A 17,988-nucleotide genomic window follows, 5' to 3' on the forward strand; every position below is an offset into this window, starting at 1 on the left:
TATTTTTGTTTTAAATAATAAATGTTAATCTTATTTTTTACACAATAGACAATTTTGAATAAGTTGTATTTATTGAATCAATTGAGTTTATTTGTTTTCGATAATCAACAATATATGAATCACCCAAATAAATTATTTCACAAACACTTTTTTAACTTTTCTTAAATATTATATATTTAAAGTTTTTTTCTCGAAAATTTTTGTCATGGTTAGCAATCAATTATTTATTAAAAAAATGTAGATCTTAATTGAGTAACAATTAAGCATAAGTTAATTGGTATTGAATCTCGGTTATCATCTTGTATCATCTCGGTTATCAATTGGTATTAGTTATTATTACTGTTGCTATTTTTATCATTGTCTATATTTTATGTTGTATACTCAAGTATTTATTTTATATTAGAACTTATACAATTGAAATGTTGTAACTTATTTCGAAGTATATTTGATTTGATTTGATTTGGTACATTACTTACAATATCTTAAAGTATTGATATCAAAATCATGCGGCTAGTCATAAAACTAGAATCATGACTAGATGATCAACATGATCATAAAACTAGAATCATGACTAGATGATCAACATGATCATAAAACTAGAATCATGTCTAGATGATCAACATGATCATAAAACTAGAATACTAGAATCACGACAAGCATCATGACTAGTATCATAACACTATAAAGGTATTGCTTATATTGGTAATATTGCTTAAGTAAAATTAATTTCTTATCAGATATTGTTAATTTAATTAAAGCTTGCCTTTTTCATTTAGTTATTTTAAATAAAGCTTTTATTGTAATTCTTGTTCAGTATCGTCTTTCATTCTGTATTCACCGAACGTCTGGTTAGTTAAAAATGAACTAAATATCAAAAAATCTGATATACTTGTACTTTGTTAATAATCATTTACAAATTTACATTTTTATTTTCATTTCCTTACTTTGTATTTTTACCAACTCTTCAAACTTACTTTTTTTGGTTTCAAAGGACGAACGTTCAATATTATTTTTTGGCCGTCCTTGAATTCCTCCAGAAGATAGAAAAAGAACATTGCTGAAATATACTTATTTTAAATTTTAAATCTGCTCCTTCTAAGCTTTTATTTTTCTTTAAGAACCCATCCTACATTATAGGTGCAGACCTTTTTTAAAAAAAGTTTTGAATACATGAAAACTTTTTAATGTAAAAATTTCTCTCGAGATCTCTATTGAAATTTTTTTAAATCTCGAGTTATTTTAAAGGTTTACACAAAGTCATTGAAAAAATAAAATCTAATAAACAAGAATTTCTTTTTACCAGGTAAAGTCCTTTATATTTTATATAGTTATATAAGTAACCTATACACTATATAAAAAAAGTTCAAGTTTTTTAGTAACGGCGAGGCATGTGTAAATTTATATTAATTATAAACTAATTTTGATGCATGTTTTTTGACTAATATGAAGAGTATTCATATTATCTTGGTGTGTACATGTCCATGTAAAATTAGTGTACGAGAGATAAAATTGGATGAATGAAAAATAAAAAAGTTTTAGATTATCTTAACAAAACGTAAGTTTACTTTGGAGAGTATCTCAATGTTTGTAAAAATTTTGGTGTTAATTGTACTTTTCAAGATATGTTTAACGAATTTTGATGACAAAATTGACTTTTCAAAATATGTCTTTATCAATTCAAAGATATTTGTTATTTTAGTTCATTTGATTTTTGCATGATGTATTATAATTGAGGACTGCATTTATTTCTATAATTAGCGATATTATTATTATAATTAGCGATAATTTCAGTTCGATGTTCAAACTTTCAAGCTCATTGTTTATACATTCGTAAAGGCCTTTGATTAAGTTCAAGAATTAAAATAAGTTTGTCGGGAAACATTACATCAAGTTTTTTTTTGAGACTTTTCTAAAGTTATATATTGCGACAGTCTTTTTTAGCTCAGAACCAGACCAAAACATCTCCATTTCAGGAGAGCACTTTAAAAGTTTCAACTATATACAACTTCAATATATTTACACTCCATTATGTTACGATTCTATCACATAATTAAATGCTAAGTATAAAATATATAACATAACATAAGAATACGTAAATTTAGCAATTATAACAAAATATAATGTTAAATTAATAAATAATGTTTATCATGAAAACTAACAGTGTTTTTTTTTTTTAATAAAAACTAAATACTATTGTTTAAATTGTTAAAATTGTTAAAATTAAACATGTTGTTGTAAAGGAGACTCGTAGAAGGCTATGAAGTTTTATCATTGAGTACCTCTTTAAATGGTTAAATAAATCTAACTAATTTTTATACATAGTTAAAAGTAATCAAACAATATACAGTCAGTGATGCTCATTAATATTTTAGTATAAATCTTGTTATTAAGTTTAATACATGTCAATAAAATTGTTGATATTAAGTAACGGGTGATGCGGAAGTTATCGGACAAAATAAAAACGTCAATAACTTATTTATAAATAAAAAAACAAACTACTATTATATTTTTTTCAAATAATGCATTTATCTTTTAATAAAAATATATTTTCTTTTATATGAAAAAACACCACCATCTGCAATTGATCTCAATTTTGCTCTAACGCCTTTCATATGCGACTGTAAAAAGTTTGAATCAATTTCTTGTAGTTTTAGTTTAATGCGATCAATCAAAACTTGCTCTGTTGAAGCTTGCCAATCTCCCTCGTAAAACTTCTGTGCCAAATGTCCCCAAAAATTTTCAATTGGTCGTGCTTGAGGCACATTTGGGGGATTGGATTCTTTATCAACGTAATAGACATATTGGTCCATCCAATTTAGAGAATCTTTAGAATAATGAGAACTTGCTAAATCTGGCCAAAATAAATAGTTAAAGTCTCCATGATACTTGTGAATAAATGGAAAAAGTCGTTTTTCTAAACATTCATTTATATAGATTGATGAATTGATCGCTACAGCCTTGGAAGTGCGAAACAATGGCTCGGACATACCACGGTAAGATATGGCTATCCACATTAATAATTTTTTTGGAAATTTCTCTTTTCCTATAAAACGATCACTTTCTGGGCATGTCTTTTTGTTGTTTGTGTAGTATCCAGAATTTCCAGGCATGTTGTCCCCTGCAAAACAAAAGTATTTTTTGTCGTCGATGACTAGAAGCGATTTTGTGTTATAGAGTTGGTTAACTAGTTTCCTGCTTCGTTTCTTTGCCTTTATTTGTTGTTCTATAGTATATTTTGGAGTCTTTTCACGTTTTCTATATTTAATATTCATTTTTTTTAACTGACGACCAATTGTCGATTGATTTACACCGAATTTAATACCTATTTTTCTCTGACTGACCCCTTTTCGATTGTTGACAAGTCTCGTTAATTCTCAAATTATTATGCTCAAATAATGAAACTAGGATTTGTCCGATAACTTCCGCATCACCCATCATGAGGTATTTTAATTTATTTTTCAAGGCGGCAGGATTATTTAATGCTTTAAGTTCTATGTTTTCGGATATTATTTTGTTATATAGATACAGATCCCGATAAGAATTTCATGAGAATTTTGTTTTTTTTAGGCAATGTGAAGTTTCCTGTTGCTCTTGTGATATATTTATTTGTGTTAATTTGAAAAAAGTTATCTGAAAAATGTATTTAAGCATAAATAGAATATTTTGATAGATATTGATTTGGTAAACATTTAGTGCCTTCAAGGTTTTTAGTAAAGGTTCAGCATGGGTGAGTTTATCTGTATTATAAACTAATCTTGATGGATGATTTTGACTAAAATAAAGAGTATTCAATTTGGATTTGGGTGTTGTTACCCATGAAATATTAACGTACGTAAGATAGCTTTGGATGTAAGAAAAATAAAGAGATTTAAGATTATCTTGGGACAACATAGGTTTAACTTTGTAAAGTATCCCAATATTTTTTGAAATTTTAGTGTTTATTGCACTAATATGGGCTCTCCATGTTATATTTTCGTCAATAAGTATCCCAAGAAATTGTTTCTGTTCTTTTAATGTTTACCTTATCTATTTTTAGTGAGGAAAGTATAGTTGGTATATTATTTTTTTGTTTTTTGGAGGGAAACAATATATATTTTGTTTTTTCTGTATTTAGTGATAACTTATTTAATTTTAACCAGATGTTTAATCTTTTAAACTCTTTTTTCATACATTCGTAACGGTCTTTGATTGAGTTTGAGGAATGAAAAAAAAATTGTGTCATCGGCAAACATTATAACATCAAATTTTTTTGAGGTTTCTGAAAGGTCGTTAATATAGAAGAAACAGAAGGGGTCCGAGAATGGAACCTTGGGTGACACCGCACTCTATTCTTGGTAGCGTTGAGCAGGGCCGAAGACGCCAAAGAGAAAGGGGGGGGGGGCACGAAGCCACCTACTGTTTTTCTAAAGAATTTTTTTTTTTAAAGAGAAAATTCTAGATTTAGAGGACTTTTTTTTAGAAATAAAAGATTGCGCCCCTCCACTTCGAAACCCGATTCGTCGGCCACGGTTTTGAGTATTTATAATTTCTGAAAAAACACATTGTTCCCTGTTGCTTAGGTAGTTTTTGAAATAAAGATGCCTAGAAGATATTGTTTTTTGTCAAAAGAATCACTTATTCTAGCCAAATTGTTTTTTATTTAGGATTTTATTCTGGGTTAAATATTCGTTCAATCTGTTATAAATTACTCGCTCGAGAAGCTTAGAGAAGGTTGGGAGTACCGAAATAGGTCTATAGTTATTAATTAAGTATAATTCACCTGTTTTAAATATTGGTACTACTTTAGCTACTTTTAACTTGTCCGATTCAACTCCTGTTTTAATCGAAGACTTGAAAATTTCGAATATAGATTTATTTATCGCTGTAACGACATTGGCCACTACCCTACTACAGATATCATATATTCCTGGAGTTTTAGTTAATTTTAAGGAGTTTAAAGCAACTTTAAGCTCTTGATAGTTTAGTTCTTGTATTTTAGTTCGCTCTGGGCATCAGTTTGATATGATTCAAACGAGTTATTAGGAAACTCAATGTTAACAAAAAATTCGTTGAACTTTTCAGCAATTTTATTTTTGTCACTGTTCTCTATATTGTTTGTACTCTATATATATTTGAAGATTTTTTTATACCTCAAGTAATTCATGGACATTTAAGTATTTGTGTGCCCAAGGTTGCATTTTTGGTAAATCTTATCCCACCTCACTAAACTGTTGAATAGTAAATTTATTAATTTTCGTTTATAAACTTTGATTTTTGATTACTAATTGTATTTGTGGAACCTCAATGTGAGTATCAGAGCTTATCATGCCAGTAACTGGGTGGAGTGATTCTGATCTAGCAGCAGAGAAACAACCTAAAAACATCTTTTCGGGACGTTGCTTAATGAATCCGGGTCTTAAAGACTCACCACCAGAACGATGAACCAATTGTGACCGGTAGGCTTGCACTCTCAAATGTGACTTATCCTAAAATAAATCTTGCAACCAATCAATAAACAAATATCAAGTCTCTTCAATTTTTAAAAAATTGATTATATAAGATAGAGTAGTTTTAAATTTATTTTGCAAGAGACGCTTCTTCTTCGTGACATCTGTAAATAATTGCTTGTTAGAAGGTTTTCTGGCAAACCTATCAGTTAGAAGTATTTGAGCAGACATGGATGTCATGCGTAGCTAAATAAAACATCAATTGGTCATTTTTCTCCTTTGGATATTTTATATTCTTTGGCATCAGATATAGGTCTCTCTCTCTCTGAGATCTATATATATATATATATATATATATATATATATATATATATATATATATATATATATATATATATATATATATATATATATATATATATATATATATATATATATATGTATATATATATAAATTTTTAGGATCTTACAGTTCGCCTATATGCAGTAGGGTGTTACATATTTTATCAATTTTTGAAATTTAAGATACGCCTCGGAGTTATAAAATAGGTTTTTATAAAGAAAAATTTCTTTTTTAACCGATTTCAGAAGATTCTGTAGAATAATTTCTTTAACATACTTCTTTTATGTAATTAATATTCAATTCATCATATATTATTTAAAAGAATAAAAAATATTATAGGATAAATCTTAAGGTCCCCGCCAGGCGTTTAAAACACAAAACATTTTTTCCCAAAATCGAACTGGGGGAACCTTAAAAAATATATATATATTTTTTTTTGCTCAAACTTATTTTTATATAAATGGTCAATTTATAAATCGATTCGCGAGTTCAATTTCAAAAATTGATAAAATATGAAACACCCTAATATGCAGGTTCTTGCTTAAGGAATTTTAGCAACGAGTTTATAATTAAAAATTTTGTACTTCACCAACTTTCATGGAGAATGTTAAATTATTAAAATAAAAAAATTTTAAAAAAATATTAAACAACCAAATAGGGAGTAGGTTCGAACTCTATATTTTAGTTAAATATGAGCCAATTAAATAGTTCCTATAACGGGTAAAAGCTGTAACTTATGAGTTACAACTTTGTACATGACAGCTAAGATTCTTAGACGCCTTATCACATGTCTGAAAATCAAAATTTGCAGATGTAAACCGCTTTAGGTGTTTCTTTTTTAAGCATTTTTAGGGCGTTTTATATCCAACCATTTTTTCTCGTAAGAGTTAAAATTGTTATTCTTTGTAAATGATTAACTTCGTTTTGCATACGATAAATGTGAAAGTGTAATTTCCCTTTTAAATAACATTTGTAGTTCTTTTGAAAGAAATTCGTGCATAGTGTCTGTAGGGTCGTGGGAATAAACCCACGAGTTATCCACAAAATCGTACCGCTTAGGTCCACTAAAAGAAAAATAAAGAATTAGTCAAATTCTATTTAACGTATTTTATTTATACACGTATTATATTTATATACATATATGTATAATAATATAATATGTTTATAGATAGTTAAATATATACATATAATAATGTATATATTTAACTATCTATAAACTTCTCAAATTTAATCAATAAATTATAAGCTGCGCCATTGGACAGAATATCGGATGCATTATGTTGAATAACTACGTCATGAACACTCAATTTAAGTATTCAAATAAAAATTTAACTAACATTGTCAATTTAGTTTATCTGATTCACAAAGGCCCAAATAACCAAATTGTTGGTCTTAGATATACTTATTAGGGGGTTGACTTTTTCACAACTATACTTGGGTATAGTTCCAAAATATGACATTCTACATTAGATTACCGATTTTAAAAGTTCTACTGACTCAAGTTACAAAAACGTCACTCGTAATTAGAAAAAAATGTTTTTGTTTGAGAAATACATAAAAATCGACAAATTAGCAAATAATTAACAATTTATTTTGGCAAAATAACTTTCAGTTAAACAGATACAGTTTAAAAGTTGTTTTGCAGAATAAATCTGCAGTTCATTTTATCAATCTCTGGCATGAATTTCTTGCATAACCTTTATGGTTCTTTCAACACAAATATCTGGTTTCTGGATCTCTGGTTTTTTTGTATTCGGCTGGGCTCCTGTGACCAAAATCTTTTTAAGGTCTTCATGGCTGAAGTTGAAGTTATTGCTTGTTCTAAATTTGTAAAATCATGTTCTGAGTATTGCATGTCAGAAAACCATATATCAGACCAAGTTAATGCAATGAAATCGCAAATCAAGCGCAATTGATTATTATCCGATTCTGTTAAAATAAAAGCCAGAAGGGCATAGATTGCTCTTAAATTCCATCTGGCATTGTGCAACAATGGCAGACTTTTAAAGATTATAGCTGAAAAGCTGCCATTCACCTTCATGTATCGGTAACTTTGTATCAACTCGAACAAAAACTCCATGCCGCCTCTCCATTTATTGGCCTTCACTTTACAAATTTGTTCACCTTGTTTGAAGCTTGACTTTAAATTTTCATAATGTTTTTGCAGGTTTTCAATAAATTTGTAATGTAATTCTGGCGATTTTGACACTCCTTCGTTAAGAATTTCATTCATAGCATGTTTTAAAATTGTGTCCAACACATGATGCAGACAACTAATAAATTGAAATGGTCCGAGATTTTTTCTTTCAAATTCTCTTTGCAGTTGAATTACAACTCCATTTCTACTCCCAGTATTCACACTTGTAATATCAGATATTATAACTTTAATACTACTCCATAGTTGAAATTTATCCAACACTTCAACTATTCCACTATAAATACTAATAGCTTTCCTATCATCTAGTTTTAAAATGGCTAGTTTCACCCCCTTTTCTGCATTTTTTAAAACCAAGACTTGATACTCCTTCTCTGACATTTTTTTACCATCAAAATGCAACACCCAATTCTCATTTTATAAATTATTTACCATGTGCTTTTCCAATTTTTGAGCTGCTGACATTGTAGCTCCATAAACCCCAGATTTAGATTAGGCTTGTACATTGACACCACATTTAGAAGAATTTTTGCAAACTTCTACTGATTTCTTAATACAGCCACAGTGGTGTTCTCATATTTTCTCTTAACTTTTTTTGTCTGGAGAAATATAATTAGAATCTTTTTCATCATTTTGTTCATTGCCTTTTTCATTGTTGTCACTGACCTCTACTATAAATGTTTCAGGTATGCTAGGTCTCTTCTTGCCAGCCTTAGATGGATGTACTTTAACAGTTTTTGATGTACAATAACTAACTTGACCATTAGTATCCCCTTGTAAGAAATAAAATGTTTTGTCTTCATTGCTAAGCCAGTTACCATTTACTTTAGTTATATCAAATAAATAATCCCACTTTTCTTCAAGACAAAATAATCCCACATTAATTATAATTGTAAGTTATATATGAAGCTTAAAATTAAATCTATTTTACATTTTAGGCACACATAAATAACTTATTTTAATTATATTAATTGTAGATTTTAGTAAACACAAAATAATCACCTTGATTTGAACACGCTTATTTTGACAGCAAACAACAATTAAAGATGACACTTGCAGAAGCAATTAGTATTTGATGAATTTAAACAATTTATACATGAAATTACATATATATTACCATTATTTGTATCATGCAAAACAATAAAAAATCTATAAAAAACGTAAAAAAGATTACCTTTTTAGCTTGTTTAAAAAATAAATAAAATAAAAAAAACGTTTCTACGGGGTTTTTGCAACCGAAGATCTAAAAGCATGTATTTCTATAAACAAATTTAATAATGTCAGCTTTTAAAAATATACCCATTCATTTTTAAGTGAAAAAATTGAAAAGTCAACCCCCTAATACTTATACATTAATTTTTTATTTGTCATTAAACTAGGTTGAATATTCTGATTATTTTTTACGCGTTTTAAGTTAGTTAAATTAGAGAGATTGTGTTTTGGTTGATAAAACAAGTAATGATAGCTAGCTTGAACCACCCCCATGGAAGTATTGGTAAAAAACTGTGAGAGATGCAACCTTATGGCATTGGGATATTATTAATGCTCTTTTGAACCTTGTCTAAATAAGAGAGGGCCTTAAAAAAAAACAGTCTTAATATGACAACTGAATTCCATACAAAAACGATTGAGAGGTTTATAGAGCTAAAGAATGGAATCAGGAGTAAGAAACAATGGCAATAACGATAAAGAGAGGCAAACTTAGTAGATGCTATGTTTCCATAAGACAACATTAGTCAAAGAAAATCCAAGAAGATATAAAGTAGAGGTCTCATTAATTTTGTTGACAATAAATATATAAATAAAAATTATTGTTGTAATTATTAGCAGCAATATTTGCATAATTGCAACAATAGCAGAAACCTAATCAAAGATGGGACAGAGGCTCAAGCTTAGTAGCTAGATCGAACAACAAAGAATGATGGCCTCATTAGAAAAATTAACCTAAATATGAAAATAGTATTCCATGCTAAATCAAATAAGAAATTTATAAAATAATCGAATCAAGAGTAAAAAAATGTTAAGTACTATAGAGTTACTTAGCAGATTCTAACATTACAGTTGATAAGACTTAAAGTTTCCATAAAAGGTAGTGAAAGATAATCCAAGATGTAAAGTAGAGGACTTATTAAAATGGTTGCCATTATTAATTAATATAGTAGCACTACTGCAACAATAATTAGCAGTGAAACAACTAAGTTTTGTTTGGTTTAAAACTCCCTCCACTGCAACTGCCAAGCTATCTCACTCCACTGCAACTGCCAAGCTATCACATAAGAGAAACTACATACAAATTAGCTGCCTGTTTTAAGAAATGTAAAAGTAAACCTTTTTTTTCTTCTCTTTTCCTGCTGTTGTTGGAACCTTTAACCAATAAACTATTGATATCTTACCTTGAATTTAACAGAAATCAATGTGATTTTTACTCTTTTAAAGGGTACTAAAGAATTTTCTTTAGTATCCCCTTATTGTCTCATATTGTTTCTTACAAATAAAGACAATAAAGTGACTTTATTTGCTGGTGGTGCGACAATATTATATATTCTAGTCTTGAATAAAAGTTGTAAGTTACTATTCATAGAGCAACGCAAAACTCTAGCCTGTTTGCATAAATCAGCGTAAAATTCTACCCTATTTGTATTTATCAGCACAACACACTGTTTGTGTTTACATACATCAGCATGAAACTCTACGCTGTTTGTGTTTTATTCATTCACATTATTTGCAGCTTTTTAAGCCTTCTTTAACTGGTTTCTATAAATAAATAGCGGCTTTCTGTCGAAATGCTGGAAGTGAGTTTGTAAAAATAAAAAACTAGTTTGGTGGTTATGAGAAATAGTTGTTATGAAAGATGATTATTTAAAAAAAATATTTTAACATTTTTATCAAGTTCATTTTAATGTAAATGAAAAATGAATAAAAAAATAACAACAAATTTATACAAAATATATATTTTTTAAAAAAATCACCTTTCTGGAGATGATAACCAAAGCTGACGATTTGGTGTTTGCTTATTTATAACATATATACTGTTATCTAAAAGAAAATTTTTCAAATGAAATTTTTTGTGTAAACAGACTTTGAATTTTAAAAATTTTCAAGTCATTAACAACTTGTGTACACGTTGTTATTAACAACTTGTGTATATGTTGTTATTGACAATAACTTGTCATACTTGTGTAGTATACATACAACATGTGTACAAGTTTTTAATAAAAAACACCAAAAAATGTTAATTTAGCTGCACATGGAATGTTGTTGAAATGATGTTGTCTGGGAACAAATGTGTGGGCATCAGTGTATACATCAACAGAGGGTTTGGGTTGGAAGAATCAAAGTTCAAAAGACATTCTGACAAAAAAAGTTAAAAAAAAAAAACTTTCTTTTCTTTTAAGTTAAAAAAAGAATGAAGAAAGTTGAAAAAAAAAAAGAAAAATTTTTTTTTTCTTGATTCAAAGTGAGCAGAACCTAAACTTTATTATTTTGCAGCATAATTTATTTCTTTGGTATTTGGAAAACAATAACATCCTGAAAATTTTAAAAAAGATTTAGTTGCTTTTTTGATGCAATTCAATTAGATTTCTTATATGTTAAACAGATTTGTGCTTGAAATAATACAAAGCTGTACAATACAATGTCTTTCAATTTCTAAACTTTGAAATAGAAATTTCTTGTCACAAAAAAGAAAGGGTTAAAAAAGATAAAGCAGAAAAACCAAAATTAGAACAATTGTACCTGCTAACTTTATAGTCAACACACCATCCTAAATAAAAAATAGTTATAAAAATTTTGAATGAAATAAAAATAAATTAAAAAAAAAACAAAAATTTTAACAAAAAAAAAGAGTTTTAAATATCAAAAGTATTGAATGATTATTAAGAAAAAGTCAAAACAAGTTTGCAGTAGGTAAGCAGCAGTAGAACAAAGTTAGCAGTAGGTAAGTAGCAGTTAGTAAGTGACCGGAGCCCTGGCCCGGGCTAAAAATGAGACTTTTTGCAAACCCGGCCCCAGCAAATTTATAGGATTTAGCATGGGTTGATAGACGGGCTAGAAAAAATTTATAATACTTAAAATATTATAATTTTATGCTTACATTTATTATTTATCAATACAGGCATACATTTATATATTTTTAAACTCTAATTTATTTCCAACAAGATTGCAAGCAACCACCATTTAGTCTCATGACTTAATGGTGGTTGCTTGCAATCTCGTTACTTTAAAATATAGCAAAAGTTAAAATACTAGGAAGCTAACTGAAGACTTATTAAGTTGTAAGTTATGTATAAAAAAGGAAAACATGAAGATAGCTAAGAGTTGTACGGTTATTTTGATGTTCAAGGAAAAAAACTGAATTAATAAAAGTTTTTATAGCATGAAGGGATAGAAACAGTAAAAGGATGAAACTTGTTGAATAAAAAGCCAAGCAAAAATGGCTTTTGGTTTATCGTTATAGAGATGATAGCTTGTTTGAGCATGATTGTATTTGTAGAAAAAAGAAAGAAATGCACCCTTACAACAATTGGAGAGTGGCTTAAGCTTGGCAGATAAAGCAGGTCTAATTACATTTACAATGTGCTTTTAGACTTTGTCTGAAAGTAAGAGGGTTGTTATTCGTCAATATAGGAATGTCAACAATATTGCAATATTTTTTTGCAGTAAATAACAGAATTTTGTTGTCTAACAAAAATTGTTGATTTTAAGTCCACAATTTAAATCCATAAGCCACTGCAAGCCTTAGGTTGTTACAGAAGAGAGATCAGATTTAAAATCGGCTGCTTGTTCTAAGCAATTAAAAGACAAAAGTATAAAGTTGAGTCGCCACCAAATAGAGTCACTTTAGATTTCATGAAGATCATTATTGTAGATAAGAAAAAATACAGGAGCAAAGATAGAACTTTATGGTGCCCTTAAAGTTACTTGAAATAAAGAAGAGGGTAGGCCTTCAGGAATAACTTTACTACTGCAGTTAAAAAGAAGTAATTTAATAATCTCAATACCTTTATATAAAGAAACTAATAACTGAGTGAAGACCAATCGTAGGACAGTAGGAGAGATCAAAGTGTTTAGAGTAATGAAAAATTGGAACTACTAATTTAGCACTTTTTAAAAGTTTAGAAAAAATTGAAGAAAACTTTTTTAAGACTATGATGGAAATCTATTCTGGAGCACAAACTGTAGAAGTGTTTAATTGAGTGATTTCCATGTTTAGCAATGAGTTAATCTGTTTAACTGTCAGGAAGTGTATGGCCATTAAACTCAAGAGACAAATTAGAGTAAGATTTATTTGCAAATGACTCTGCTTTACTCTAGGGAGAAGTAAAAAGATCAAACCCATGAAATAGCAATTAAATGTTATATTTACTTTAGTTAATGACACTGTTGAAGACTAACCAAAAGTCTCTAGAACCTAAAATCAAAAATAAGATATATGATTTAGTATACTGAGAATAACAGAGCTTAACATTAGGACTTTTTTACATTAGCTTTTTGCAATAATAAAAGGAATTTTGTTCTTAAGAGAGATGTTCTTGTAAAAAAGATGAAAAAAATGATTAATGTTTAATAAAGCAACTACTCAAGATGGTGAAAAATGTGGAGTAGAATGAGTTATAATTGAAGAGAAGTAATAAAAGCTTCCAAACTTTTATTGCAGAAGGAATAAAAGCTTTAGATGTACTTTATGCATACATATATGCATAAAAGCTTTAGATGCACTTATTGCATACATATATTATGTATACATACATAAAATGCACTTTATGCATACATATTATGGACGTAAACAATTATGTTTGCTATTTATTTAGATGCCAGCATACAATATCCTTTCATAGTTGTATAAACTTAAGTATTTATATGGATTAGTATTTGTCGATGATGATGGTGATCATGATCATGATGATAATGATGATGATCACCATCATCATCATCATATTATGTTGGATCTTAAAATTTCTTTTAAGATCCAACATAATATACTTTGAAAGAACTTTTTTTTGATAATATTAGGCCTTTTGATATTTAAGGGTCTTGAGCTACTATTGAAAGTATTTGCTTTTTTAAAAATCTTTTAATTCGTACTACTTTATTATATATAACTCGTACTACTTTATTCAGTGTAACTCAGTACTAATTTATTATATATAAATATATATATATATATATATATATATATATATATATATATATATATATATATATATATATATATATATATATATATATATATATATATATATATATACACAAAAACAGTACAATCTCTCTAATTCAGATCTCCTTAATTCAAAAACCACATACTATAAAAAACTAGGTTTTCTATTAAAAAAATTTAATACCCAAAATTATTAAAAAAGGAATTTTGAATGCATATTACACTGCATGTAAAAAATATATTTATTGGAATAACGAAATGCAGAAAAAGAGACTTACTGTTAATGTTGAGTCATAATCTTTGCTAAAATAACCCTGATCTGCTAGAATATCAAAATGATCATGCAGGTCTTCAAGAGTTTTCTCAACAGCAGTATTATAATCATTTAATGACAAGAAACTAAATAAAGAAAACAAATTTTTATGAAATCAGTATTAATAAACCATCATTATTGCCATCATCATCATCATCATCATCATCATCATCATCATCATCATCATCATCATCATCATCATCATCATCATCATCATCATCATCATCATCATCATCATCATCATCATCATCATCATCATCATCATTGTTAATTTTCACCCACTTCCTCCCATAACTATAATTATTATTATATAAGCAAATCATTGAACAAAATCTTAGATATACAGTAGTAGTGTAGTGGTAGAGCACTCTCTCTGTAAACAAGAAGATCTAAGTTTGATCCTAATCATGCTCCAGGTTGTACTTTTCTTAATTTGTTTTTTCATGCTACAACCTTGTTTGACAAGCCTCTTGTTTCAAAGTTAAATGGATTGAGGGTTGTTACAGCAATGAAAAAAAAAAAATTAAAATATAATAATAAAAAAAAAATATTTAGCATTCTCAACTGCAGTGGCGCTCTGAGCTTCTCAACAGCGAAAAAGAAATTATTAATAAGATAATAATTTGAGTAGTCTAATTTTCATTTGTAACCAATAATACTTTTTTAGAGATTTTATTTTTTAACATAATTTAAAGTAAAATATTATTCCAAAAAAAATGAGAACCACTACCTGATATAATTCAGACATCAATTTTTAAACTTTAAATTAAATGACAACAGGTTAAGAATTTTTACTAAAAAAACATTAATTCAAATGTTTTATGTACATAAACTAATAACATGAAATATACATTTAAAAAACAAAAAAAAAACAACTTCGCTTCCAACAAGGCTGCAAGCAACCACTAAATAGAGTTGGAAGTTACTGGAAGAGAAAAGATGAAGATTGTAGAGCAAGATAACGATTGACTGACGACTTAAAGGATTGCAAATTATATGAATCAGGAAAGCAAGATGAAGGAAACGAACTTTTTTTAATTTGTTTTTTATTGCATAAAAAACAAATTAAAAAAAATTTTGTGTTGGAAAGATTTTTGAACAAAAAGATTTCTATAAAAGACAAATATCCTACAAATTTCTTATAATAAACTTATGTATAATTCATTTCTTTCATGTACACTTCTTTTTATTTCATGTCAAATAATTGGTAGAAAAAAAGTAATCAAGAAACTTGTCTAAAATGTAAAAAATAATATAATAAAATGACATAATAATTAATGCTTTCTTGTCAGAAGCCATCAAATTACACTGGTAATTTACATTACACAAAGCAGTAGTTGCTTGCAAACACTATATTTATTAGATGTTTCTTTAAAGAAAGACTTGTTTTTTCCATTTATTATTTCTTTGATCCAAAAAAGTATACCAACCTTTGTTGTGTAAAATAGCGAACACAAATTGTTTTCAAACTTTTCTCAAACCGTAACGAACATAAACCTTCTGCTGTTTTATGATTGAATTGATGTATAGAAGCAAGCTTTAAAATTAAGGAAATAGTATTAAAATTAAAAAGGAAATTTAAAAAAAGTTCAATTACTATAATTTTTAAATCTTCAGTTGAAATTTGAAAGTGATTTGTTTGAGAAAAATTTTAAAAAAAAAACCTTCTTTTGAGATACAATCACTTGTATTTTTAGTCTGAACAAATTAAATAAACCATTGTAATTTTTTCCAAGTTTCTGGAATTTTAAAGAGTTTAATAGCGTAAAAGTATCAAGATTTAAAAGCTTTTTTGACATAACCACATCTGTAAAAAGTCGATAGAAAAATCTAATTTATTTTTGATTTGAGTTGCTTCGGATAAAGAGTTACCGTGACCAATACAAATTTTTGTCCGGAAATGTTTTTTTTTGACTGAAACCGTAACGAATACTCTAGCACTGAGGAATTTAGTAAAGTACTTTAGCACTAAGGAGTATATAATAAAAAATATATACTAGATGCAGAATGATAGAAAAGATTTTGTAATGTTTATTTCGTTGACTAGTCACTAATCTGATTATTTTCAGAGATATTTTTTTTTCCTCTCTCACAAGTTGGTATAACGGTTATAGATAAATTATAATTAAATTGAGAAGCTATTTTGTTAATGTTGATAAGATTCTTTCAATAATAGATCCTGTAGATAATTATTTGTTGCAAATTTCTTAAACAATTCTTGATTTTAAAAATCCTTCATTTCTTTTTAAACTTTTGCTAGCTATATATAAAGATTCTTTTAATTTGAACTTCGTTTTTTTTGTTTTTGTTTTTTAGATTTTTCTTATAACATTCTACAACCATAAAAATACCTGCTCTTTACTTCAATTTCACATTTATTTTCTAATATGATTACATATCGCAAAAACTATTCCATGTTATAACAATAATAGTTTCCACAAGTCTTTACTTTATAAAGAAAAAAATTATGGAAATTCTTAATGTTTCCACAAATCTGTTATTGTTGTTGTGGATGCTGTAGTATATTTGGAAGAACGAGTAGAACTTTTTGCTGCAGAGGATGACATAATGTAAAAAATATTTCATACTCTTAGTACTTGATATCTAAAATATCCCCCAGAATGCAGTATTTATATATATTAAAAAATCAGAGTGTTCTAACTCCACATTATATGCCTGTACTCGATGAGCATCTAAACAAATAAATATTTTTTCACTAAATAATATTCAATTTAAAAAGTTTTTTCTCTATTTCTTCATTTTCTTTTTTATTACTAAGATATTAGTACTGAGATCAAAAAAAAAAATTTGGAACATTTTTTTATGTAAAATGTTTTAGAAACTAGGAAAAAGTATTCTAACTTCAAATATATGGAAGGTTGTTTGGAAGTGATTGTAGTAAAGAATATATAAAGCAGAAATGGTCTAACTTTTATATTTTTACAATATAACCAATACATAGTATATGAAGAGCATCAAGTAAGAAGCAAGAAAGAACAAAAACATGTAACTAATTTATGTTGTAAAATAACCATATTAGTAGTGATTAGATTAAATATAACAGTATTTACTCTGTCCAGCCACAATTTACAACATTTAGAAAGTTTAAAGTAAATATAGGTACATTTGACTTTAAAAAAAGTAAACAACATTAAAAAAGTACTGCCACATAAAAATTGAAGCGAGTGATTTGTTACCAGATTGAGATTGTACCATTCACTGATCTTTTAAGATGACTTTCCAGAAATTTTTGTCAACTTGTGCAAAAAATTAGTAAATTGATTTGATATATTTTACTCTTGCCTTGTCAAGTTATGGCGAGTTCCGAATAGATTTAGCTTGTAGTAGGTTTAAATCACAACACCTTGTTACTCGTTGCAATAGGACTTCTACGACACGACGTCTGGTTTTTGAAGTTGTTTTTTTTTCACTGTTGAACTACCCATTAAGGCTAGAAAGTTTTAGTGGAACTGCTTTGTCTTCTTTGCATCACAGTGACCATTGCTATGAAGTCCCACATTTTTCAGGCTCTTATCTAAAACTATGGATTGTGTCTAACTCTTGGACACAACCGTGACCTGATTCCTGATACTT

The 17,988-nt window shown here is 27.8% G+C and overlaps 2 protein-coding genes across 2 annotated transcripts; both read right to left on the reverse strand.

Moving 5' to 3' along the window:
• Nucleotides 1–2,525: 2,525 nt before the first annotated feature.
• Nucleotides 2,526–3,272, reverse strand: LOC136090029 (uncharacterized). The gene has a single exon (XM_065816133.1). The coding sequence runs from the start codon at nucleotides 3,270–3,272 to the stop codon at nucleotides 2,526–2,528; it is 747 nt and encodes a 248-aa protein (XP_065672205.1).
• A 3,152-nt stretch (nucleotides 3,273–6,424) lies between these two features.
• On the reverse strand, nucleotides 6,425–16,279 carry LOC136090401 (frataxin, mitochondrial-like). The gene is made up of 6 exons (XM_065817024.1): nucleotides 16,059–16,279; nucleotides 15,825–15,931; nucleotides 14,360–14,480; nucleotides 11,660–11,687; nucleotides 10,894–10,960; nucleotides 6,425–6,833 (listed from the first exon to the last, which is right to left on the reverse strand). The coding sequence occupies exons 1-6, from the start codon at nucleotides 16,191–16,193 to the stop codon at nucleotides 6,683–6,685; spliced, it is 609 nt and encodes a 202-aa protein (XP_065673096.1). The 5' UTR covers nucleotides 16,194–16,279; the 3' UTR covers nucleotides 6,425–6,682.
• Between the last annotated feature and the right edge of the window lie 1,709 nt (nucleotides 16,280–17,988).

This window comes from Hydra vulgaris, chromosome 13 (assembly GCF_038396675.1).
Source record: "Hydra vulgaris chromosome 13, alternate assembly HydraT2T_AEP".
NCBI lineage: Eukaryota > Metazoa > Cnidaria > Hydrozoa > Anthoathecata > Hydridae > Hydra > Hydra vulgaris.